General features: G+C 37.6%; 2 protein-coding genes across 10 annotated transcripts in view; one reads left to right on the forward strand and one right to left on the reverse strand.

Annotated features, from left to right (window-relative positions):
- HMGN3 (high mobility group nucleosomal binding domain 3) overlaps window positions 1-9,206 on the reverse strand; it is a 63,333-nt gene extending 54,127 nt beyond the window's left edge. For 2 of the 9 annotated variants that reach the window (XR_009187963.2, XM_058307071.2), the window contains exons 1-2: window positions 8,825-9,206; window positions 6,230-6,376 (exon numbers count right to left, since the gene is read on the reverse strand). Coding sequence is in view for 8 of the 9 variants with exons in the window: in XM_058307071.2 (XP_058163054.1) it covers window positions 6,230-6,376; window positions 8,825-8,839 (162 nt within the window). In the remaining variant the exon portion in view is untranslated. The remainder of the gene's footprint in view (window positions 1-6,229; window positions 6,377-8,824) is intronic. The other 7 variants (XM_058307075.2, XM_058307072.2, XM_058307073.2 and 4 more) reach the window with 7 other exon arrangements.
- Window positions 7,971-26,727, forward strand: part of LOC131280408 (WAS/WASL-interacting protein family member 3-like) — a 30,185-nt gene continuing 11,428 nt past the window's right edge. The window contains exon 1 of the mRNA XM_058307069.2: window positions 7,971-8,293. The gene's annotated coding sequence lies outside the window, so the exon portion shown is untranslated. The remainder of the gene's footprint in view (window positions 8,294-26,727) is intronic.

Raw genomic sequence — 26,727 nt, forward strand, 5'->3', positions numbered from 1 at the left:
AGCATAACAAATTCATGAAGACAAAATATTTTGGAAATAGCCAATCCGCAAGTTCATGATGGAATCTGAGAAAATATGCAGAGTCTTAGACTTTTAAGAATTGAAGAAATCAATACCTGGGCAAAGAAATTGCGTCTCTGACTCGTCAGTTCATTAGTTACTAAAGGTTTTGTAATAATGTGCCTCTTCTACAAGCAGAGGTCTGGACCCTGAGGCTAGCTTTAGGGCATAGTCACAAATAATAATGACTTGAGGGGTAACTTTCTATGACTGGCACAAAGAGGCAATGCTATCAGCCTATATCTTAATAAAGACAACATTTTGGACAAATGAACATTCAATACATATTTAAATAGCTCTTGGGTCTTCCTTGTTACATTCATCAGGTATATCAGTTTAAATAAAAATGTGTGAGGTTTATTAAAATAAACATTTTTGGGTGAGATGATTGTGTAATGGTTCAGAGCAAAATTCTCAAGTAAAAGAGGCCTGTGTGAGAATCCTGGTTCTATCATTTCCTAGCTAAATAGCCCAGAGGAAACTTCTTAGTCTCCCTAAGTCACAATATTCTCATTTGTGCATGAAAAAGTTAGCAGCTGCTCAGACTTCCTGGACTGGTTTCAGCTCTGCTATTCCCTATCACTAGGACCTTGGGTAAGTCCATTAATCTTTCGGTGCCTCAATTTCCATTTCTGTAAAATGGGAATGCAAAAGAGTACACACCTTATTGGGTGGTTGGGAGGATTAAGTATATTAAAGCAGGATGCTGATAATAGTGCCTCTTAGTGTTGGTGTAAGTGTTAAGTGTTCTTTTTTGTGTCTCAGTATCATCTGTGAGATAAGAGCAGCTTCATGGAACTTTGTGAGAATTAAATGAAATAATAAATATGTCAGCTCAACCCTGATAAAATATATGGTAACTATTTAAATTTTAATATGAATAAATATCTTTATATGTTAAATCACTGATACAAATTTCTTTTAAAATATTAAATTTAAAATAGTTTTCTATTATTTCCCTGCTTCTGGATGTGCCTATCACTAACTTGTATGTGAGCTAATATGCATTTGCCTTAGGCATTATCTAAATGGCCCTATTTCTAGACATGTCCACAAAATATAAATAGATTACTGGACTCAGTAAATACCTTGACCAGGAATCAAAAGGTGGTTCAAGTGAACTATTCCAAAAAGACAGTGAAATACTCAATTATAAATAAGCAGGCAGTGAACTTCAACACAGATTTCTAAATAACTCAAGATCAACATCGTATTTCAACATACTAGGTACTGTAAAAGCAGACAACTTAAATGGTGTTTATTTCAGTCACCATTTCCAAATTGTACCCTGCAGGAAAGTGGAATATATTTAAATCTGGTGTAAACAAAAACAATGTTTTAGAGGGGAAAATAGGAAAAGATCACTTAATAACTGATTTACCATGGGAATTTTAAAATTATATGGAGGTTTTTTTTCCTGAGAAAAATGAGTCATGTAAAAATGCATTATATTAAAGCTTATGCTCTTTCAAAAAGACCATTATTTGTTGTTTGGTTGTTGAAAGTCTACTCCTATAATTGCACGTAATTAGACATTCAGGTTGAAATTTGCTTACTCCCTATATACTGGATGTGCCATTTGTCCTCCTATAAAATGAAACTTGGTGCTTACTACAAGTCTATTATTTTGCTGCAGTTCTTTTGATAATTAAAAAAAACCATCACCCCAATAATGAACATTCATTGACTGCTTTCTATAATATGCCAAGCACTGTGCTAAGAACTTTGCATTCACCATCTCATTTAATTCCCACAATAACCAATGAAGTAGAGCATATTATACCAGTTTTGCATATGAGGAAACTGAGCCTAAGAGAATTAGGAGCTTAGAAATTTAGGAAGAGGTTAAGTAACTTGCAACAGATCATATAGCTAGAAAGTACCAGAATTATACTGCACTACTTCTCCAAACAATGGTATGAAATAATTAAATTTACCTCTTTCTTTCTTTGAAAACAACTCATTCATGTACTTGTTCACCAAATATTTACACTACCTATGTTACGTGCTATGGGGGATAAAAGAGACAGGCACCATCGAAGAATTCATGGTCAAGTCAAATTAGAAGGTTTAAAAAGAAAGTTAATTAAAAAACAGGTAATCAAACATCTTGTGCCAATTTAGAAACAAGGTTTCAGACAACAACCTTTAAAACAGAAGAGGGTGGTTAAGAGAGGTAATGGAACCAAGTAGTACTGGATCTCTAGCACCAGGGTAGGGTAGTTAGTAGATGGAGCCTAATCTCAAGTAATTTGACCTAATCTCAAGAATTTCAACAGGCTTTGAATTTAACTTCCTTATCCTTCAGAAAAGACCAATGACAGATCACGTTTAGTTACAAACTAGCAGTGATCCTTTTATGAATTTAAAAACAAAAACCTGTCTTTCTCAACCCTTTTAACCAAACAGCAACCCTTCCTCAGCGTTTTTTCTTTGGGCTGAAGCTTTGAATGCTGTGGATCAAGCTTTGAATGCACATAGTTTATAGCTTTTCTAGAGGCTCATTATCACTTCTTATCATGAATTAGAAATACCTGTCTATGTGTGTTATCTACCCTGTCAGACTGAAAGATCTTACAAGGACATTTACTTATTGACTCTAAAAAGTGATGAACAAAACAATAATTCTTCACTTAATTTCCCAAGGTGATGGAACCTTTCATAACGGTGATGCTCAATAAATGTTTAACGTGGAGCGAGTGAATGAAAAAAAAAATAATCCTGCCATTTTGGAGCCTTTACTCAAATACAGGTTCCTTATAATATCTAACACTTAAACTCAGGAAGCATTTCTGGATGAAATGTTACACATCAGGCCATCAAGACCCTTTCATTATTCACAGACCAGAAGAAGCAAAATGGTTAAGATGGCAATTCTCCCCCAAATGATGTAATCTCCCTAGCAAAATCACAGCAGACCTAAAAAAAAAATTTACAAACTGATTCTAAAGTTTTATATCGAAACACAAAGGAATGTGAACAACAAAGACAATTTTTAAAAAGGCGTGACCCAACTCAAATCTTATTATAAAACCACAGTAATCAAAAAAGTGTGGTATTGGTTTTAAGGATTGATGTATATGGATCAGTAGAACACAAGAGTCCAGACCTTTACGTTTTTGGTGAATTGATTTTGACAAAGGTGCCTAAGCAATTCAGTGGAAAAAGGATGGTCATTTTAACAAATGGTGCTGGGACAACTGGATATCCACATGTAAAAAAGTAAATTTAAATCCTTACCTTATACCACACACAAAATTAACTCAAAATAGATCATAGACCTAAATGTAAGAGCTATAAAACTCTAAAACATCTAGAAGAAAAACAGGGGAAAATATCTGTGACTTTGGTTTAAGTGAAGCTGTATGTGATACCAAAAGCATAATATGGAAAGAAAAAAATTTATAAACTGAATTTCATCTAAATCAAAACTTTTGCTTTTCTAAAAATAGCATTAAGGAAAAAAAAAGCCACAGGTTAGGAGAAAAATATCTGCAAATTATATATCTGATAAAGGACTTTTTTCTGAATATATAAAGAACTCTTACAGCTCAGTAAAAAGACAAACAACCCAATTAAAATATTGGAAAAATATTTGAATAGACACTTTGCCTATGTTATATTATGCTGGGAAGCACATGAAAAAAATGCTCATCATCACTGGTTATTACAGAAATATATATTAAGCAAAAAGACTGTAAATATCAGTACAAGTAAAGATGTACAGAAATTGGGACCCAAATACAGTGATAATACAGCCACTTTAGAAAAAAGAATTAGGCAATTACTTAAACTATTAAACACAGACTTCAATATGACCTACCAATTCTACTCCAAGGAATTTTCCCAAGAGAAATGAAAACATTTGTCCATGCAAAGACATACGCAAGTATTAATGACAACATTATTTATAATAACCTAAAACTGGAACAATCCAAATGTTCAACTTGAGAAATGATAAACCAAAAATGATACATTCATAGAATAGTTGGGTGATAAAAAGGAATGAAGTACTGATATGCGATACAACACAGATCTTTTCTGGGGCTGGGGTGGGAGCAGAGATGGGCTGCAAACAATATGAGGGAACTTTTTGGGATGATGGATATGTTTTAAAACCGGATTCTGGTAGTGCCTGCACAACTATAAATTTATTAAAAATCACTGACTTGTACATTTCAAATGGATTTTATAGTAAGTAGGTAAATCATACCTCAATAAAGCTTATACTCCTATTTACATTGTATGAGAGTGCTGGAATGTTCAAATCACTTAGCACCGGGTAGTGATAATTTCAATCTCTGCCAATCGATTGTGTTAAAAAAAAAAAAAAAACCTCATTATTTACAATAATATACTCTAAAAAAATTTTAGTAAAGCTAAACATTTTTCACATGAATTGTTTTAGCTGTTATTTTTATATAAGATATTCATCTTTTTTATAAGAATGTGTAAAAGCTCTGTATCTTTTTAAAACAGCAATTTATTTTCAGTGATGCATGGTATAAATACAAATATTTTCCCCAGGTTTTCATAAGCTTTTAAATTTTGTTAATGGTGGTTTTTTTGGCCATGTTGAAAATATTCATTTTTTATGTAGTCAAATTTATATTTTCATTTACACATTCTGTGTTTGGTGCTAAAATAAGTAATAAAAGACTGATAAAAAACCCTAAGCATTGTTAGTTAAGTATCCTCTGTGTCATCTAATACTGTCACATTTTAAGGAAATGAATAAAAACCAAATTTCAGATTTCAAAGCTAGAGGCAGTCTTTTCTTCCTTAAACTTCTGCTTTAAGTGTAAAGAGACACTATTGTTTCTTTCATTTCCATGAATTCTCCAATTCATGGAAAATTGCTTCCTTACAGAATTTCTGATGTGATACACTAGACATTTCCAATAGTTCTGGTGATGAGGAACTGGAAAAATAAAAAGAAGGATGTGAAAACATGTGTGCTGCTTCTAATCATCCCAGGACTGTGATTCTAGGCCTCACTGGCTGATGTCTCTTTGTAGATGTCTGGGCATCCTAGAAGGCTGTGATTGCTGCAGGCAGTCATGGATGTTTAACCAGAACAGTCTAGAACTCATCATTCGTTGTCCCTCCACCACCTGCGACCGTGATTGTTCTCACTTTCCCAGCTATTCTACTCACTATTAATGGGTAGTGACCTAACTCCTTTTAGGTAATAAATACAAAGTCTAGGAAACTAGACTTTGTTTAAACCTCGTGAACTCAGAAAAAGATTAATACACACTGAAGAACTCTTTGCAGTTGAATACTACACTGTTTTAAACCACACTACAATAGCTTTAAAAACCAATTTGGTTTAATGTAGCTATGACTATCACACACAAAGATTTAGTTAAAACTCACAAAGATATTATTAGGAAATGTCATAAGAGCACTTTTTATTAATGAGGATGATATTATGGCCTTGAAGTTGTATAACCAAGGCCTGGTCACATTAAGATATAAACAGAATCCCAAACATTCATTAAGTTGTTAATCCAAGATTAACATGTTTTAAATATGCTCATTCAACCACTACTATAAACTCAAATACAATATGAAAAATAAAAGATAAAATCAGAAGAGGAAATAAAAAACCTGAATACAGCACCAGAAAATGACTGTTTTGCTCTCTGTATATTGAGTCCTACCCACAATTTCAGGACACCCAAATTAAACCTTCTTTCTTTCCCTACTCTACATGTTTTAGAATCTATACTATCCATTCTGAAGTATATATAGTCGTAATATTGTTCAGTTGTTTTGTGTCTGCGAGCCTTAACACCTACTGGATTAAATATAAGCTCAATGAGAGCAGTGAATTAAATATAAGCACTATGACTGCAAGCTGTATAATTCAACAGCATTAAATAGGGCTAGGATTCCAAAAGTTTTTATTGATTTTATTAGTGCTGCTTCCTACTCTGCAGAACAACCTGCTCAGGTACTAATTAAATAACATTTTTCGATTTCTGGGAAACGGTGGAAAAAGGAGCTAAGGTGGCAAAAAAAAAAATTATGGGGCACTTTTAAAGCTTATTAAAATGTAGAATGGGAAGTTCTTTAGTCAGGAAAAATATTGTGGAGTAGTACACAAATGCTTTGGCAGTTACCCCAGCACTACCCCCCCCCCCCACATCTAGTGAGGCTTTACCTGATGACAGTAGTTTCCAATGTAAGATCCAGTGAACTCCAGGATTCCGTGGTGCATCTCTAAGGTCTGACTGAAAGATGGGAAGATCATGGCAGCTGTGTTTAATTTGTGGCTACTTCTGTCCAGGTAGCAATCCAGGACTCTGGGCTCCAAGAATAAATGGAAACCTTTCCTATTAATCAAGCTTTTCCATTTCTGAAGAACATTCCCATGTCCTGAAAGATGCCCTCTACATTAGTCTTCTCAGCACACCTGGTCAGCTAATTTATGGGGAGTCTCTGCCTTCTGGAGAAATTAAATCATAACCAAAAGCCAGTTCCTTTACTTTCTTGTTCCCTTCTGTCTCTTTGAGAGTGAGTGGTAGACAGTAAGAGAAAGTAATAGTAATGGTTTCACGAAGTCTGGACCTTGAACAGAAACAACTAAGGGTTCTACCACCTCAGGATCCATTATTCATAAAAGGTGCACGTTTAGTCTAACTTTTGTCTAACCTGTTGTTACTAATTCCCAGGAAAGGAGAAGGCACCAACTAACCCTGTAACCTATTTCTTGATGATTAGGTCCTTTTAACTCTACAACACCTCTTCCACCACCACCCTGTAAGCTGCAGATGAAATGCTGAAAATGGTGGCATTATTTTAATATCCTCATTCAAGTACAACAGAGCTAGAAAAACAATACTTCCATAAAAATTAAGTTTAAATAAATAATTTCAAGTATTAGTACTCTAATATACTATCTCTTTGACTAGGAGTCTCTTCGGATTTCCTCAATTTCTCTTGACCCACCCATCACAAAATGAAGAAATGAGTATGTACAGGGCTCCTATTTGGACTGATGGAAATTGTATTGGTAATGGATGGTGGTGATGGTAGCAGAACACTGTCAGTGTAATTAACAGCACTGAAATATGTACCTGAGTGTGATTAAATGTGGAAATGTTAGATTGTACATACGGTAACAGAATAAAATTTAAAAAAAATCAGTGAACCCAAGTTAAACCATGGGCTATAGTTAATATTACAATGACAAAACGTGCTTTTATCAGTTGTAACAAATGTTCCACACCACATGCAAGTGGTATATGTTCTCACATGCGCAACTGTTCTGTAAACCCACAACTCCTCTAATGAAGGAAAAAACAAGAATTCCAATGGTTGAGAGTAAGCTATGGGACTTACGGCATTTGATTAAATCTATACTACTAATTATCGGTTGGTGAGATGTTGGACTATTCATGCTTCAGGCCTCGGTTCAACAGAATAACACCTCAAGGTGTTCCAAGATAATGTACAACAAACCCTTCACAGTACATGAAAACTATAAGATTTTTAAAAACTATTTTATTTATGATGGTTAGCAAGTGGCATAGGAGACAAAATTTCTACTGAATTATAAGTAACCACAGATAAATAGGTAAAAACTACTGGATTATAAAAATAAAAACTTCAATATTTTCTAATAATATACACACACACACACACACACACACCAGTCCACAGTCTTCAACTGATAAAGCCGAGTATTATTTGTAATTTTGCTTCAAATTTAATACCGAGACTAGTTAACATTGTTGGAAACACTGGGACAGGGAGTGTAAGAATGAAAAGCATTTCTTTAGAACCAGTCTCTACAATTTGGTTTTCTTGGGGCGGAGGACAGTCTTCCCTTCCCTCCCTGGGACAATGCCAAGTCGCAGCCGGAGCTCGAGAGAAACACGCGTTCCGGTCCGTGGCTCCAGGACCCGTGCGGAAGGGCACACGGCGTGCGCGGAGCGGAAGACAATCCTAAAATGACCCTAGTTCCCTCCACGCGCAGAGAGGGGCGGGAGCCCGCGGACGCCGCCTTCCTCGACTCTACTGTGACTCGAGCCGCAGGGGAGGACCTGGCAGCCCCCGCCTGTGGATCAGCCGCGGTGGGCGCCGTCCAGTCTTCCACGTTTCCAACTCCGCCGCGCCGCACAGCCGGCAGGTCCCGGCCGCGCGGGCCCCGCCTGCGCCGTCCCTAGCCTTGATTGACACTGGAGTTGGTACATACGGGTCTGCCGCGGAGGCGAGCAAGAGGGTGAGCGCTATTTTAAACATGGCTTTCCATCTCCCTTCGCCTCAGAGCCATCGCGGCGCACCCAGCTGTGGGCATGGCCCACATGGGAATGACCCCAGCAGCTGCTCGACCCTTTCTTTCTCCCTTCCCCCTATTTCTCTATGCTTTTACTTCTTTTCCTCCCCTTGCTGCTTTCTCTCCACACTAATCACAACCTAGCAGTTTGCAAAGAGGAAACTCCCCTCCTGGAAGGGGTAATGGAAAGCCGCTTTTGCTGCTTCTTGTCGGGGGGTGGAAATCATACCAGCGAGAACGAGTTCATAAATACAGGAAGCCGCGTTGCTGGAGAGAAAGTAACATTCCGAGCTCGATAAGGTCGGAGGGAGGGAAAAACAGAGGGAGGAATGCCTGCAACAGGCATCTGTAAAGAAGCGTGGAGAAGGGAAGCGGGTCGCAATCTACGAGTTACAGCCACGCTCAATCCATTGCAATGATAGGATTTGCTGTAAGCAAAATTGGAAGGCCTTTGAGATCTTTTTTGGCAAGACTTACCTTTCTCTTCGGCATTATGGCTGTGTTCGTGCAGCAAAAAGTAAAGCAACCGGCTGGAACTGCTGCTACCACCGCTGGATGCTGACACCGCCGCTGCAATTCCTAACGCGCAGGGCACCGCGTACCGCGGCCTCTCCGACCCGCACCTCCGCGGCTCCCTTCTGGGTCCTCTACTCTCTCGCCTTCTGGCTCCTCCAATGAGGACTTAAGGCAACCAGCCGCGAGGCCCTATTGGCTACGACAACGTTCTAAATTCCACGAGGGCACGCCCAACTCCCCACGCACTGTACGCTCTGTTGTAGTTTCCACTTCACCGAAAAATCTGCCCGGCGACTGAGCATGCCCGGTTGAAGTAGTAACCCTTATGCCACAATCCTGGAGTTTCGCTGTTTCGCTGCTACCCTTCCGGATTTTAGCAGTACGAAAAGTGTGGACCTGTACAGGGAGGAAAAAAGTAAGGATGGATACGTCAACTGCATAATATAAGTATGTACACACCAAGCACTTTGTTTCCTACTCAGAAAGCTGTGTCACAAGTGTCACACATGATGGAGGCCAGTAAGAATTGGGAAATACTCTGTGCTGAATAGTGGCAATTTCAAACATCTTGGTCCCCCCATAGATATCTAGTGACTACAGTCCCCAAAATTGCTTAGCTCTAATTTTCTAAAATCTAATGACTAGTCATGAGCGAATTCAGTCAAATTCAAGCTGGGTGTTAAGAGAAATAGAATACGTTTATTATGGAAATTAGGAAAAGAATAAACAAGGTCCAAACATTATATTTCAACGTATGATTAAAATATACTGCATTTTATGCTTAATTGAATGTTTCTCAAAGTTTTCCAAGGCAGGAAGCAGGCATTAAAAAGACATTTCTGAATTTATGATTCCCTTTGTACTCTGATACCAAAACCAGCCAAACACCTCAAAAGAAAAGAGAGCTACAACAGTATCAGGTAGAAAACAAAAAATTTGAGCAAAATTTTAGTCAAATCTAACAACATATAAAAAGAAAAAGGATAATACATCATGACCAAGTGAGGTTTATCCTGGGAATGCAAAGTTGATTAGCATCTAAAAATCAATCAATGTAAATTGCCATACTAATAGAATAAAGGCAAAATCTAACATGAACATTTCAGTATATGCAGTTGGTGAGCAAATTGTGGTATATCTATACAATGGAATACTACTCAGTAATAAAAAGGAACAAAATGTTAATATATGCAACAACTTGTATGAATATCCAGAAATAAAAATGCTATGCGACAAATACAAAAGACAAATACAAAAACCATGCTGAATTTCATTTATGAAATTATAGAGAAGGCAAAGTTAGTTTTATTATTAAAAAAATTTTTTTTAATTGTCTTTCAAAGTTAGTTTTAGAATCATCTTAGAGGGCAAAGTTCCACATCACAGGAAAATGTACTGAAACCTTATAATATAGTCAAATTCACTTTCGTCACAGAAACTGAGTATTTATTAACATTATCACTACGTAATTGCTTTTAATGCTTAAATTTTACTTCATTAGTTTTCAGGATAATGAATTGACATCCTAGAAATCTCTAGAGGAGATTGTTGCATCTTTGTGAATTCATGGATTTTTATATATTTGGTGTGCTTCAATTAATTGCTGTCATTTTTTAATGCTAAACTGGTGTCCCATCTTTAATGAGGAACCTCTTCAAGTTGGGACATGTGTCTTTGTGTGTGTGTTAGGCATTTAAATATATTTTTGTACATTCTAATGTGGCCCTTTTTTTTCCCCTCTATCAAGCTGTCGGTTACAGAAAGATCATGCAGAAAATAGAGTTCTTATATACCTGCTCCCTTTTTAACATTTTGCATGAGTGTGGTATCTTTGTTACAGTTGATTAGAGAATATTATTATAATTTTACTATTAATTATAGTCCGTAGTTTACATTAGGTTTCATATGCTCTTCAGCCCTTTGGTTGTTGTTGCTTTGCTTTTAAATTTTCATTCAGGTTTTAAAGGGATTGTTCCAGTAGCTCTGTCAAGAGAAAGGCACAGAGGGAAACTGGGGAGGATAAGAATTGATGGTGACTTGGTTGTAAGGTGCCCTTTTAAAAATTTATGTGTTTTTAAAATTATTATGTTAACATACATATATATATATATATATATATATATATATAAAGCATGAAATTTGCCATTTTGACCATTTTTGAGTGTACAATTCAGCAGTATTAATTAAAGTTACCATTTTGTGTTGCCATCTCCACCACCCATTACCAAAACTTTTTCATCACTCAAAACAGAAACTCTGTACTAATTAAGTAATAAGTCCCCATTTTTCCTACCCCTAGCCTTTGGTAACCTCTAATCTACCTTCTGTCTATGAATTTGCTTATTCTAGGTATTCATGTAAGTGGAATCATATAATATTTGTCCTTTGTGTCTGGCTTATTTCACTTATAATATTTTCAAGGTTCATTCATGTCATAGCATCTATTGGAATGCCATTCCTTTTTATGGCTGAATAATATTCCATTATATGGATACCTGTTTATCCATTCATCTGTTGATGGACACTTGGGTTGTTTCCACCTTTAGCTATTATAAATAATGCTCCCATGAACATTGATGTACAAGTGTCTGAGTTCCTGCTTTCAGTTCTTTGGGATATATATCTTAGAGTAGAATGCCAGGTCATATGGTTCCTATGTCCTTTTGACATGATCCTAATTGTCTTTGATAGATTCCTTGCTGTCAGGATCATAATACACTCAAATGAACAACTGAAAAAAATCCAATACTTTGTTTTAGAGGTTAATAACTTAGTATTAAAATTAATATTTATAATGAAAATGTCTCAGAAGAGAGTTAATTTGCAAAGTATTTGATGGTTAAAAAAAAAGCCAGTGAAAACATTTAAAAATAAGATATGTATGGAAAGGACGCTGGGTAGCACTTGAATTCTGGGTTGAATTGCTGTTTTTTCTCTATGGAGAAAAGAATATGTCCAAAAAAAGGCAGGATTAAGGTGAATTGTTTGCCTCAGTGATGAAAAGTGACTCACAAATTTGGCTTCTTATTTGAAAATTTTCAAGGTTAAAGACTCAATCAACAACAGCAAACAAAATTAGAAATGTTTTTACTGCACATAATAAAATGTCTGCAGTGGTAATGAAGCTTGCTAGTTGAATAAAGAAAGTTGATTGTGGGGACCTTGAGTCATTTAGACTCTTAGTTAATTAAAAAGTGATGAAAATAACAGCTTTAAGTGTAAATAAATAACAGCATAGATTGTATTTCCTTTGAAGTAGATTGCACCTGACTGAACAGGACACTAGGGAATGGAGCTTCTCCCCTGTACCTTCAATAGCATTCAAGGACTGGGAAAATCAGTACAGATCTCCATGGGCAGCCTTGGCTGTAAGAGGAGTAAGCAAAGAGAATGATTTGGTGCGTAGATAGAATTCCAGGCTAGGAGATAAAGATACCTGACTAGAAATGAGCATGTCACATGCAAGACAGCAAGGAGGCCAGTCTGGTAAGAAGTAAGACTCATTTGTTTATCAAAATATTCCACTGAGCATTTCTTTTGCCACTGTTTTTTTTTTCTGCTTTGAAATACCAATCTCAAAGCAATAGAGGAGTCTGCACAAGATGTGTATACTACCTTGGCCAAGATAGACAATGTATAAGTTACTGGCTAAGGAAGAAAAGAGGGAAAATTAGTGAACAACCTTTTTTCCACTTCTCACTCCTTGTTTTTCCTTTCCTTCTCAGAACTGTTGCCATCCTAGCCCTTTTCTGGCATTTTTCATATAGCGGGGCAAAATCAGTTATGGTGTCATGACTAGCATTAAAGTAAAGGAAGGAAGGAAGGAAAGTAGGATGGAAAGAAGGAACGGAGGGAAGGAGGAAAAGGAAGGGAAAGGAAAGGACTGGGAATAGAAAGCATCAGCATTTCACATGGTAAAAATAAGTAGTGCTTTATAAAATGATTGTTTCGGTTTTTCATGCATACACACACAGATACAGACAAACATATGTAAAAATGTGTGTTCTGGGTTGTGGCGTGAAATGTATTTTTTTAGGACAGGTTTTGGTTTAAAAACAATTGAATCTTGTAGAACTTTAGCGCTCTATCAATTTCTTTCCCTAGAAGAAGGGTGCTTAATCTTCCAATATAAATTTTGAAAGCATCACTAACAAATCACCTCGCTTTTAATCTATCCTTCCTTCCCTCTTTCAGGTAGGTTCAGGCAGGCTCTCTTAGGTTTTTGTGCTAAGTAATGGCAAAATGCTGAAGAAGTCAGGTCTAGAATCTGTAGATTGGTGCTTCTGATAGCTCTGTAATTCTGGTAACCATTCCTCAATAAATAAGCCAAAGAATTCCAGAGCTGAATGAATTCAGGAATGTAACAAAACAATATCAAAAGCAACACACAAGAGGTGGCAAAAAGAAGAAATATCTTATTTTGTTTGTTTTTATTTTAAATTTTGAAGAGACAGTATTTAGTTCTTCCAGTGCAATTAGACACTCCAAAAGCCACTGGTCCCAGACCATTTGAGCTGCCTGATAATAATTCTACCCAACAATCTTCTGCCCCCAAGAATCAGAATCTTTTGTGGTTGGGAAGGGGGTATCTATATTTCAAATAAGCTTCTCTTGTGATTCTCAAACTATAATTCCAGAGTTCCAGCCTCCAGCTCTCAATACATAAATGTTGAATATCTGAATGCTGGTACTCAGATTCTAATCTGTTAAAAGTCTGTTAAAAAATAAATGAAAATCTATTGACTTCTTTACGTATTTCCAAAGCAGGAGCATATTTCTTTGGGGTAAACTCCCCTCATAGACTTTGTTTGTGATTGTGTCCCATCTCTCCTAACTTGCAGTTTTGCCTGAAACTGTTTTTTTTATTTCTAATTCTTTTTCCTCCTTTCTAGTGGCAAGGATACTTTATCCAGATCTCTAGAAAGGAATTCTCCAAACTTCCCAGGCAGAGCTCAGAGCAGCTACTTCCTTGAGCCCCAGGCAAGATTAAATTCCCTGGCCGCACATCCTCAAAGGGAACCTAACCTGAGGCAAAGCCCTGCAGGCCACACCCTTTCAACATTTTATTACTTTCCGGGTTGCACAAATATACCCTGTAACTGCATTAACAGCAAGGTGGTCTAGGTGAATTCTGCAGTCTTTGGGCAGGAACCAACTTTTTGTTTTCTGGGCTTTGGTCTAATTTAATGTGTGTGTAGATTCTTTATCCCAAGTATGTTTTATAGTTTTCATATCCTCAGTCCATTTCAGTTTCAATCTCTGTGTTCTTTACCACGCCCTCCTACTGCTGCTGCTTAAACTCATGAGAATGTAATTAATTTGCTCTTTCACACTACCAAATGTCAAATTTGGGGGTGAATTAGGCATGCTTAGTAGCTAGAATCAGAGATTGTGCTACATTTATTTAACCGTCCTGTTCTGCTACAGTTGTTAACATGTCCAGTGCCAAGAGCCAGCCAGGCTCAAGGCAGGGAAACTTAAGGGAGGGAAATCCGCAGGGTTTACCCTTGGGGGAAAAGCCCCAATCTCCAAGGTACCAAAGACCAGTTAGTGGTTGTTGCTGTGCTCTCAGCTGAGTTACACATTCTTGTAGACTACTGACATTGCCAGAACCCTCTCAAAGAGGACCACACACCTGGTCTCTGAGCTGGGGATCTTGGCTACCCCTTTCTTTGGCATTTCCTTCAAATCTCAGAATCCTTGGGAGTTGGTAAGAAATGTCTACCACCCCCAATCTCATAACTTAAAAACTTAAAAAAAATTTTTTATTTTTAAAGAAGCTTTACTTAACATAAGTGTTACATAAAAATGTAGGGTGTTCCCATATGACTCAGCCCCTCCACCTCCCACACTTTTGAAGTCAGCTATTAAGATAGGGAATCAATAGATGGATCTGGAAACTAGCAGAGTCCACGTGAACATCAGTAACCCCCAAGATGGCTGTTGGAAGACCCTCCCCAAGATTCTGCCATTCAGAACAAAGACTTCTTCTGGAAGCCAGGAGAAGTGGGGATATTTCCCAAGGACTTTATCATTGGGTCTCGTGGGGGTGGGGTAATCAATCAAAACAGCAAACAGCTGGAACTCCTCCCTGCCATTAGCAAAGGGGTGGAAGAATTAACAGTTCAAAAAGCAGGCGGGAGGCCTGAAGGCACTGTCTCACCTGTGGACCCGTTTTGTCCTCACCCCGCACAAGTGATCCTCCCCTGCTACAATTGTGACCCTTTTGGGATCTAAAACCTCTCCAAAAATGAAGCCAAAAAAAAAAAACCACAAAAAAAAACCCCAAATTAAATTAGTAAGAAAATAAAAGAACAATAGTAATTTAAAAAATAAAATAGAAAAATAAATTTAAAAATCTGAAATAAAATAAAAATTTTTCACACATTGTGTCTTTTATCACTTTTAACTCACCTCCAATTACCATGATCCTGCCTTTCAGGACAGATCATACCATTTTCCTATTCCCAATGAAAGAAAAAAAATCCAGGTTTAGGGAAATTGCAATCAAATGAATCTTTCTGGAAAAGACCATATAATAATTGGAGATGATGTTCATATTAGCTTGGTTGGTAACTATTGTAATTCTCAAGCACCAGATAAGACTTAATAAAGGCAATAAAATGAGTCTTGCTAGGTCAGAATGGATTTTAGCTATAAGGCAATACATTTTTACCCAGCAGTGGAAAACTATCCTGAAAAATGTGCCATAACCTTCTAAGCTACTTTTAAGCATACAGTTTTGGAATTTATTTTTTAAACAGCATGTGATTGTGCTATTCTCACAGTATGGTCCCGTATAGGCTCCAGAAGTACCTATAGGTATTAATACTTCATAGGTACCCATAGGTCTTCTGGGTTCTAATAGGTACTCATTCACTTTTCCACTTTTGCTTTCCAGAATCTTCAGCAAATGGGTTCTTTTTTACCTTGAATAATCTTATTTACCTGTTATATGCCCCAAAAAGATATAACCAATTTTTAATAAACTCTAAATAAAAAGCCCTGAATTTGCAGTTATAAACCCAAACCCATGCCCTACAATCACATTACCTAACCTATTTGAACCTGGTTTACTTATTTTAATATAGAGATAATAATGCTTACCCAAGGCAGATTCTGCTAGGTACCTACCCAGTGTTCACACTAACCTTCTTCCTTACTAACTGAATTCTGATTTTAACAAAAGGCCCCACCAAAACAAAACAAAAACTTGAGTTCCCTGGTTCCCAGAGGGCAGACCTGTCAGCAGCTGCTTTTTGCCTTTGGTCTTGCCCTCCTTTCATCCTGAAAGTTGATAACAGTGCCTAGAAGTCATACAGCTACTTTATGTCCATGAAAGTAAGAGTCACAACTTAAGGTTGAAAGAGCAGAAAGATGGAAAGAGCCTGGGTCCTCATACTGGCCCTGGATTGGCCAGCACCAGAATACTTATTGTATATGGAAAACAAAGTGTTTCATCAAGCAACTGCAGGGGGTGTCTGTGACATGCAGCAGAATGCAAAATCTGATACACTACCTTTCAGAATTGTGAAGATTTAAGATGATAAACTACATGAATGAGCATATGCCTGATGCATAGTACTCAAGATTGGAGAAAGTGTACTCTATTCCCTCTTAAAGTATAAATAAGAGCATAGGAAAACTTTAAATTTTCCTGAACACCTAAGGGCCTGAATATGGAAATTAAGTGAAAACACTTAAAATTATTTTTTTAAGTTGTTGGATATATAAAGTGTAAAAAGTATTACATGGTTGCTGTAGAATGTGGTGCCCTACACTCTAGCCTACTGCTGTATTTTAAGGGATAGATAAATTGGATTATTAATCATTGTAGTATGTCTTCCTGTACTGTAGGTGCTAATATCTAAAAACCGTAGTCTAGAATCCATTGCATCTAGGGGTATGGATGTTAATTGGATTTGGCTAATCACACACATTAACATGAGATTTGGAAAGTGGAGATGAGGGGGGAGCCACATTTATGCTACATCTGCTTATCTGCTACTTCTAGTTTTTTGATCACAGCACCAGCAGAAATCCCATTCATCAGCTTTGTGGGTGCTGGGAGGCAAGTTTCCCAGCATCTACTCTGTAGTTATATATTGTAGCAGGTGTGATGTAGTTGGGAACTGACAGCAAGTGGTGTAGTTTGATGATTGAAAAGTGTTTGTATTCTCCTGAAGCCCTGATCCCAGTGGATTCCTGATTGCATTAGAGCCACAGTTCCATTGGTAATCAGGTTCTGGGGTATGACTTTTGAGAGTTTTCAGCAAATTCAGCCTAGAGTCTGTTTCTTTAGTTCTCCAAACTAGCCTGTAAAACATTTAATCCTTGGCTATATCTCTTTCTGCTTAAATTAGTGAATTCTGTTCTCTGTAACTGAACCCAGAGATATAAAGCTTCTGTAAGTTCTACTTACCAATATTTCCATCTTTAAGAGGCTCCCTCCCTTTCCCCTGCAGCTATGAGTATGGAAGTGTATGTTCAGGTGGAGAATATGTATGGGTGTTCCTGAGTGATTACTGTGAACAGAGCCTTTGGATACCTGCCTAATGGACATGGAGCACAAGTTAAGATCTTTTAATTTACTTTCGAGGTTTTGGGGAAATTTGTTACCATAGGAGTTTCTATTCTATCCTGAAATTATATAAAAATTAGGATCTAAGAGTAGAATGCTGCTTTAATAATAAAATAAACCCTAAAATATGTGTCATTGGCTTAAGAGTTGGTCAGAAGGAATCAAGGAAACTATTTTTAAGGACTAGAATGATGGAAATCCATGTTTTCTAGAAGTGAAACATTTGGTAAAATTGCTGCCTGCAGTAAATTGAAAGGCAAAAGATGTACCTAATCAACTTGTAACTTTAGGGAAGAGTTTGGAAAACAGATTATTATTGTTTTGGATTGTTATTAGCTGCATTTGGCAAGCTGTTTACAAGAAAAAGATACATTCAGGGAAGAATTGGTCAGTTTACAAGGATGAATTAAAAAAGAGAGAGTCTACAAATTAAAGGATTTATAAGGTTGGAAAGGTACTGCTTTTCAACCCAAAGAGTAAAAGATAAAATTGAGGGAGTGGATATGGTTTGAGTGGTTGAACGCTTGGTTCCTACTTGTAAGGTCCTGGGTTTGGTTTCCGTGTCTACTAAAAACAAAAAAACAAACAACAAGCAGACAAACTGAAAAACCAATTCAGGGGAGCCAATGTTGCTCAGTGGCTGAGTGCTGGCTTCCCACATATGAGGTCCCGGGTTGAATCCTAGCTCTGGTACCTCAAAAAACAAAAAAACACATTAAAAACATATATATATATGCTTTGAGCAACAAAGGCATATTAAAACTCAACTTTGCATCAAGGATGGGATGACTGACCATGAATTACAGTGTGGTGCGATAAAATTCCTTTCAATTGGATCACATGGTCCAAAATGACTTACCGAGGTTTAGGGAAAAAGGTGTAGCTCTCTAGGCTCAGGGTACCAACAATCAGGGAGGGAGAGAGCAAAAAGAGAGAGTGAGAGAGAGAGAGCGGGAGAGAGAAAGAGAGAATGTTTTTGCAAAAGCAAAGCTTTGGGGCAAAAGAGCACAGAAATATAGCAAACCCAAAAATTATTTCTAGAAAGGACCTTTGGAGTGTGGGTAAGCAGTCAACCTAATTGAAGTTTTTAAGGGAGTTTGCTGCTGAAAGAGGCACCACGGACTACGACTGTGGCTGTTTGCAACTTAAAAGACCCTTGGGTTCCTTACCATCTATAGATAGGAAGTAGGCTGAGAAAGCTGCTCAACCTCTAAGGTAGGCATAATCTCCAATGCCTACTTCAGACAAGAATAGGAAAAATAACAGAAAAGGAAGACCCTGGACAATGGAGTCCTTTTTAGGAAACCCAGAGGCTGTCTAGGGAATATTTCTCAGCCTCACGGTGAAGGGTCCTAAAGCTTACATCATATCAGAATTTTTACAGGCCAGTAATGGACAGTGACTGCCATGTGTTTCCCATTCTTCCTATATTTAATGTGCTTCTTGAAGTTATTCTGTCCCTGTTTCATCACTGGTTATTGGTGTGTGTGCGTGTGTGTGTGTGTGTGTGTGTGTGTGTGTTGTTTGGGGAGGAACTGGTCTCTGGATCTAGAGGACCTGATATGCATGCTACTTGCATATTATCCCCTGATAGAGATTACCTACCAAGCATCATCCCGAGATCTTGGGCTTTGAGATTGATGCTGTCACTGGGACTTTTGAATTACCTTCCCTGGACAGGGAGTGAGTGAATGCATTTTGTGTGCAGAAAGGAGGGTGAAAGTTAAATTTCATGACCAGAACAGTAGACTGTGGTCCTCATGAGTGCTGTTCACCAAGTATTTTGCTTTACTCCTTATGGGCCTATGGTAAGATTACACTTCCTCTCCCTCTTTTTTAAAGTTAGTCACAGCTATGTAAATTGCTTTGGCTAATTAAATGTGAAATGTGAACAGAAACCATGTGTCTTTCCTGAGCACCATCTTTAAGACCCAGTAGATGATTAACCATAGTTCCTTTTCCCTCTGCTTGTGGGCATGGAAGCACATTTCAAAACAACCATCTCTCAGCCAGGTTCTTGAGGTACTAAAATGAGCAAAGCTATCTGCTGACCCACAGTGGAATAGAGGGAGGAATAAACCTTATTGTTTTAAGTCACTGAAATTTGGGGGTTCTCCTTTTTTAGTGAAAAGTGAAAAGGATTTCACTTTTTAAATTAAAATTTCGATCTTCCAAAGATTTCAGAGAATAACTTTGGTCGGAGACTGACAGAGTAGAGAAGGCTATGTATAAGTCCCCTACTTCTCTTCTGTACCCTCCATGACACCTTGTTTCTAGGTTTTTTCCCTTTGGTTTGAGGTCTATGGGCACACTCAGAAGTTCACTTCTCATTCTTTAACTTACTCAAGATGGGAGAAAACCCAAATCTCTTCTTCTTGTTCCCTATTCATTTATCATGTTTCTTATGCTTTGGATTGGCTACTTCATTACACCTGATTTATTTTATAGGATTAGGTTAGGCTGTGAGCATGAAAAACCCCAAATAACGGAACCATAAGAAGATAGGAGTTAATTGTCCCCCTGCATTAAAAACAAGGGCTGGTATGATAGCAACATGGTCAGCTGGGGCCCAGCCTCCTGTCTCATTGCTTTATCACCATCACCATACAGCTTCCACATCGTGGTCCAAGGTGCCTCATCCTGCTCTAGTCATCGTGTATGCATTTTGGCTAAATGCCTTCTCTTTAAGGCATCTCTAAGAGGCAGCATTTACTGCTTTCATTCACATCCTATAGTAGAGTTTAGTCAGATCCAATGCAAAAGAAGCTGGGAAATGTGGTTTTTGTTCTGGGTAGCAGTGTGCCAGCTAGCATTAGTCTTCTATTTTTGAAGAAAGGGAAAACAGATATTGGGGAATAACTAGCTCTGGTAGGCAGAATAATAGTTCCCCCAAAGACGTCTTAGTTCTAATTCCTAGAATATTCCTTTGGATATATTACCTTTCATGGAAAAAGGGATCTTGCAGATGTGGTTAAGGTAAGAACCTTGAGATGGGAAGATTATCATGGATTATCTGCATGGGTCCAGTCTAGTCCCAGCTGGGGTCAGAATGGATCTGTCTATGGAAGGAAGATCAGAGATACTCCATGTAAAAAGAACTCGACAAACTGTTTCTGGCTTCGAGATGGAGGAAAGGGGCCACGAGCTGAGGAAGGAGGGTGATCTCTAGAAGGTGGAAAAAGCAAGAAAACAGATTCTTCCCTGGAGTCTACAGAAAGCAATACAGCCCTGCCAACACCTTGATCTTAGCCTACTGAGACCTATAGGGGACTTTTGACCTACAGAATTGTCAAATAAATTTGTGTTGTTTTAAGCCACTAAGATGATTATTTGTTTTAGCAGCAATAGGAAACTAATATTCTAGCAGCTTCAGCCATAGTACCCACTTTGGCCACCCAAGTATCTATGTACACTCTCCTTTTTCACACATAGAATATATTTACCCTCTGTCCAAGAGAGAAACCCTTTAAATCCCATCCATACCTTCCAGGTGTGGTGTTCAGATCAAAGTTCAGGGCCTCCACAAATGTGCAGTCCTTTCCATCATGTCTGGATATGGCCAAGTTATGTGTTCCCCAAACATCTAATATATCGCAATGGGGTAGAAAAGACTCACTTCTCTAGAACTAAATTCCTTGACTGGCTCATCTGGCAGCTTGCAGGACAGGTTTTCCTTTTCAGAAAGATCCCTTATATCCATTTTCCTACACGTCCCTTGGTTCTGCTTTCTGGGAGTTTCTTCCTTGCCCTGCATTCTGCAGGGCCCAGCTGAAGAGGGCATTGAAGAGTTTATCCTATAAGGAACTGCCAAACATTGATATATCACTTCTTCCTGGTTTGGATTTGAGTGCCCAATGATTGTTTTGGAGCTGAACAGTCTTGAGTTTTCCAAGCTTGTGCTATCCTTGCAATATACTTCCCCAAACACTTAGTTGACTTCAAATTTATTTTCTTTGTTCAGTTCCATTTGCAAATAGTAATAGCCAGATCTTGCCTAGACTTGTTTTAGCCTTAAGACTGTATTCTTTTAAGTTCTGGGCTCTATGTTCCTCCTCTCCTCCCTCTCAACTAAATGATGGCTACTTTGAGGACATAAAACATGATAGACCTGAGGAGGAAGAAAATATTTTATTCTCATCTTTGTTGCTGGACTGACTTGCATTGTCTGGCAGACAATTCTTAATAGAAGTTGCTTGAAGAGTGTGGGATGTCACAGTCTGATCCCCAGCTATGACTGTTAATTTCGAGCATTCCACTTTTCTAAAAGTGTCAAATCTCCATTATCAGACTTTTAGTCAAATTAGTTTGCAAACTGCAGATAAATATCTCTCTCTTAGCTGAGCAACATTCCTTTCTTTTTCTCTTTTCATACCTTCTAGTTCTAGCCTGAGTTTGTCTTTTTCTTATGAGACTTTTCTTAAGGCAGCAAGAAATACCCAAAATACACCTACATTTGGAACCTTCCCTACCTTTTTCCCTGCTTATCAAGGTTTCGATAGCCACTTTACTACCAAATATTTGCCACAGAACAACAAGGATCAACAGTTTTCCAGTTTATATGTTTTTCACTGCCTGACCACTTCCATTAAATTACATGTTTAGGTTCTGTTACTTACATCACCAGAGTTCTAAGGACCTAATCCCATATTAGGTTTGGCTGTAATTTTCAGAAACTCCAAAATAACAGTGACCTAACCAGGGCAGATGTCTATGTCTATCTCAGGTAGAAGCCAAGCATGTCTGGGGCTGATACAGCAGCTCTACAGTCATCAGATTCTAGGCTTCATCACCCTAAACATGTAGTTTCCATTTTGTGTCCTATGATGACTACTCTACTTCCAGCTATCATATCTGCATTCAGGCCAGCAGATATGAAAAAGAAGGAGAAAAGAGGAGAAGGTCTCAGTGTTTCCCTTTCAGGACATTATCCAGAAGTTGCATTAATAAGAAATTATTGATGTAGCTGCACCAAGCTCCAAAGGGGATTGAGAAATGGAGTTTTTATTTTGGGTGTCCATATTGACAACTAACATTGGGTGCTTTTATTGCTGAGAAAGAAGGGTAACAGCTAACTGCAGTGTCTGTCACAATGTTTGGTTTCTGGACATCAGTTAAGTCACTACAGGGAATTTGCTGAGTGGAACTTGGTAGAGCTGTGTTGTACTATGCGATGCTGCAGTTCTGAACTTGATCATTGAGAGGGTGAATCTTGTCATTCTAGTGTAGAGGGAGCTCATAGTGATGAAAGCAAGCAAAGAACTGGAAAAGGGATGGAAGAGTCAGTCTTCTATTATTGGCATTTTGTGTACCTTGACTGTCTATATTGGCTCGCAGTAGGCAAATGGAAACACAGAAGTGTTCAGCTATGCCTGTCAGCTTCTTAGAGACCCAGATTGCCTTTCCTTTCGCTGTCTACTTCATAAAAACTTGATAGTGTACATCCTAGATTACAAAGTTCTGCAGAATTGAGGTATCATAGTCAGAGTAACCTTCACTTTAGCCAGCTGTCACACAAATGCATTCTTTTAGTAGTAAGGGGAGTTAGATACCAAGACAGTTCTTTAATTCCAGGTCCAGCCATGTATTAAAAGACATTGTAAAACCTGCTGTTTTTCCTCCTGTAGTGATGGGAAAGACCTTGAGCTTTTAAATTAAGTTCTGGGCCATCCTTTATAATTTGAGACCCTAAAAAAATTGGGGGCTTCACTGTCATCTGTTTTGCAAAAGGTAAGGTTAAGGAGCTCAGGGAATTTTACTTATGGCTTTGACCTTAAAGAGAAGCTTTACAAAATGATTGTAAAATATTCCAGAGAAATATTTTAAAACTTTAGAATGAATGAAGTTCTAAAGAACTTCGAAAATGCAAAATGATTGCTTTTGTTCTAATCAGATTTTTTTTACACTCAGTTTTCACCTAAGTCATCACTTCTCTTCAGGGGTATTCACTTATCAGAACATAGAACTTAAGAAAAATACAAGCTGTGCCCAGCTCTTGGCTTCTATAACCTGTGCTTCCCACACAGGTCACCATGCAAGGACATTATATACCACATCACCTCTCCAGACCTTTGATTTAGTCTGGCATTTGACACTAGTTTGACCAACCTCTGCTTCCTGGACCAAAGAGAAATGTCTCCGAAGCTTCACATCTGCTTTTGACTCTATAGGGAAATTATGAGTCATTTTAGTTCAAAGGTGGTGATCAATTGACTTTACATACAAAAGACCTAAAGACCTTCAGCCCCACCATCTGAAAACAGTATCATCCCCATGGTTGTGGCCCATTTCTAAAATTTCATTTTGGGAACTTCCTCTGTACTGAGACTGCTTTCAGAGTAAATTGCCTAGTGTCTCACTATCTTTAGACTAGAGAATTAATTCTCATCTCATATGTTGACATGCCCTTAGAGATTTATATTAAATATATAAAACCCCTGTACCCTGTTGATTTTCCCCCTATCAAAATGGCAAAATTAAAGTAAATTGCATTCTGCTCCAGTTAGGATATAAAATGTTATGATGAACAATCACATCCACCCTTAACTAACAAAAAAGTTGGGTAAATTAAGAAAATCATACATCTAAAACCCTGAAAAAAAAAAGGAAATTATATTTAAAAAAAAAAAAAAAAAGACACCAGAGAGCTTTTGGATACATGAAGAGGGACAGATTCTAGCAATTTTTAAAAATATATAATAATATAGCAATGGAATAAAATTTTAAAAAATAATTAATAACTGTTTCCCACACATCCCCCCTCCCAAAAAAAGAAAAAAAAAATTATTCCTTTTCCAGGAAAGTAAAACTATTGAAAATTAAAATAATTTCTTAAAAACTATTTTTAGTGAACTTAACTTTTGACTTTTGCTTGGTATGAGAATATAACTTTTAATTAGCTACTAGATATTTATTTAGTATTGTTCACATTTTTCTTTTCAGCACTTTACATACCTAATGATAGACGGAACCATTTTTGTAGAACTAAATAAAAAATATAAGCTAGTTTTACTTAATTCTCAAAGCTCAAATCATATACAAAAGCACTGCAGATCAAGCATAAACAGCATCCACGAGGAGGCTGACAGCAGCCCATAGAGATGGGCCAGCCACCCGCACAATATGATTTCAAGATTGAGCAATTAAGCAAAAATTTCTGTAATCACGGTCATCTGTTTGCCATAGTTTTATAGAACTGATCTTGATTTCATGTATCTTCCATGAGTCCAACAACTGTTGCTTATTTAATTCCTAAAAAATTGCAAAACTAAACCAGAGAAATTAAATACTAAGGAATAAGACTTTATCAGAGAGAGATGAACTTTGATTTTTACCCTTCCTGCAAAAAAAACCACAAATTTTTCACTGTTGGCAGTGATACTGTCCCCTTTGAGAATGCATAATGCAACTGAATTTAAACTACTCATAGAAAGTATTTATAAAAATAATGTTTTGAATATATGCAAGAAAACTATATTTTTCGCTTGAAATGTATAATGAAAATTTTTTATTATGTACAAGGCTAACTTTTCCCCCCCAGAACACCTCATACCTAAATTGATTAGAGAAGTCAGTGATCCATAGATCACTAAATAGAAATTCATTTTGCAGCACTTTTTCTAAGAACTTCAAAGATCATCTTGAAGTGCCCAGCCTGAGATCTCTGAATAATTAAGAAGATAGTAGTGGATGTATAGTGAGCTATTTTCAATATTTCAGCAGGCCTACTGGCATCTTGATGGTTTTGTTGTTTTGTTTTGTTTTTTTAAAAAGATTTATTTTCTTTATTTCTCACTCCCCACCCCCACACTTCTCTTGTTTCTGCTTGCTGTCTGCTTGAACCTAGGACCTCCCATGTGGTGGACAGGGGCCCAAGTGCGTGTGCCAAATCTGCTTCCCTTGATATTTTTTTTCCCTAATGCGCTCAGTTATATAGGTCTTTGTTTCATAAAGTGGAAATATCAAATTGTTGCCTAATTATCTGACAAGACCGACATCTCCTTCTTGCCCAATTACCTACCCTGCCCTCTTTCCCCCAGCTTTCCTCATTTGTGTCACCACCATTCCTAATTCCTCTTAGAGATTTGTTAGATTTAAACAAAACAAGAAATGAAATAATTATGGCTCAATAAATGATTTTTTCTAGACATGATATTTTGAAGCACAAGGTCTATGGTGAAAAATTATTAACAGGAGATCTTACTAATGAAAGTATTTCAACTACTTATCTAGTTTAACATTCTGCAGGGGTCTAAAGAAGTCAAATCCATTTTCCAAGGTCATGCATCTGGTTAATAACAGAGGCAGGATTAAGTCCCAAATTTCTGACTGGAAACTCCATTCTTTTCACTACATTAATGCTGTTCTCAGCATGGACAGCATTAAACACTTGTGCCATAAGTGGCATGAAGACCATTCTCTGTAGACAGAGGTTAGTGGCTGCCTTCACACTCCAAGGCTTGTGAGAGCTGCTTCTGCCTGTCTGCTTGTATGCCAGGATGTTGTCTTCAGTTTAGGGCACAGCAGAAAGCTGGGAGGCAAAATGCTGGTGCAGCATTTTTGACAGACTCTAAAAGCAAGCTTGTATTGTCTGTGACTGGCGAACTTTGCTGTGATAATTGTGAACCACGATTCTGGTGTGCTCTGAAGTATTAGAGCACATTTAGAACGGTTTTAGCATTTACTCTGTATGTTAACATTCTAAGGTGATAATATGGCAACTCTCAAACACAATTTGTTTAGCGGACTTTAAAATAAGATTTCTGAAACACATTTTAATAGAAGACTTCAGGTCTAGGGTCATATTACTAACCAGTGTTAATTTATACTTGTTTAAATAGTTTTACTTTTGCCTCATTGTATTAGCCAAAGGGATACTGATACAATACCAGAAATCAGCTGGGTTTTATAAAGGGTATTTATTTGTAAAAGCTTATGGTTACAAGGCCCTAAAGATCTTGTCCCAACTCAAGGTTGGTTTCTCACCAAAGTCAGTTGCCATGTGTTGAAGCAAGATGGTTGCTGATTTCTGCGAGGTTCAACCTTTCTCTCTTTCAGCTACAGACTGGCATAGGGCTTGTTTCTTTAGGTGCCTTCTCAGCTGTAGGCCGCAAACTATCAGGTGAATGGCTCATCTCTATTCTTGAAGCTGCAGGATCAAAGTTCTCTTCTCTGCTGTGTCTATGGAGCTCTCTCTCTTCCTGTGTGTCTTCTTGACTGAGGGTTCATTTATAAAGCCCACTAAAGGGGTAGGGCCTCAACCCTGAGTTACACCCTACTGAATCAA

Source organism: Dasypus novemcinctus, chromosome 11, assembly GCF_030445035.2.
Source record: "Dasypus novemcinctus isolate mDasNov1 chromosome 11, mDasNov1.1.hap2, whole genome shotgun sequence".
In the NCBI taxonomy this organism is placed as follows: Eukaryota; Metazoa; Chordata; class Mammalia; order Cingulata; family Dasypodidae; genus Dasypus; species Dasypus novemcinctus.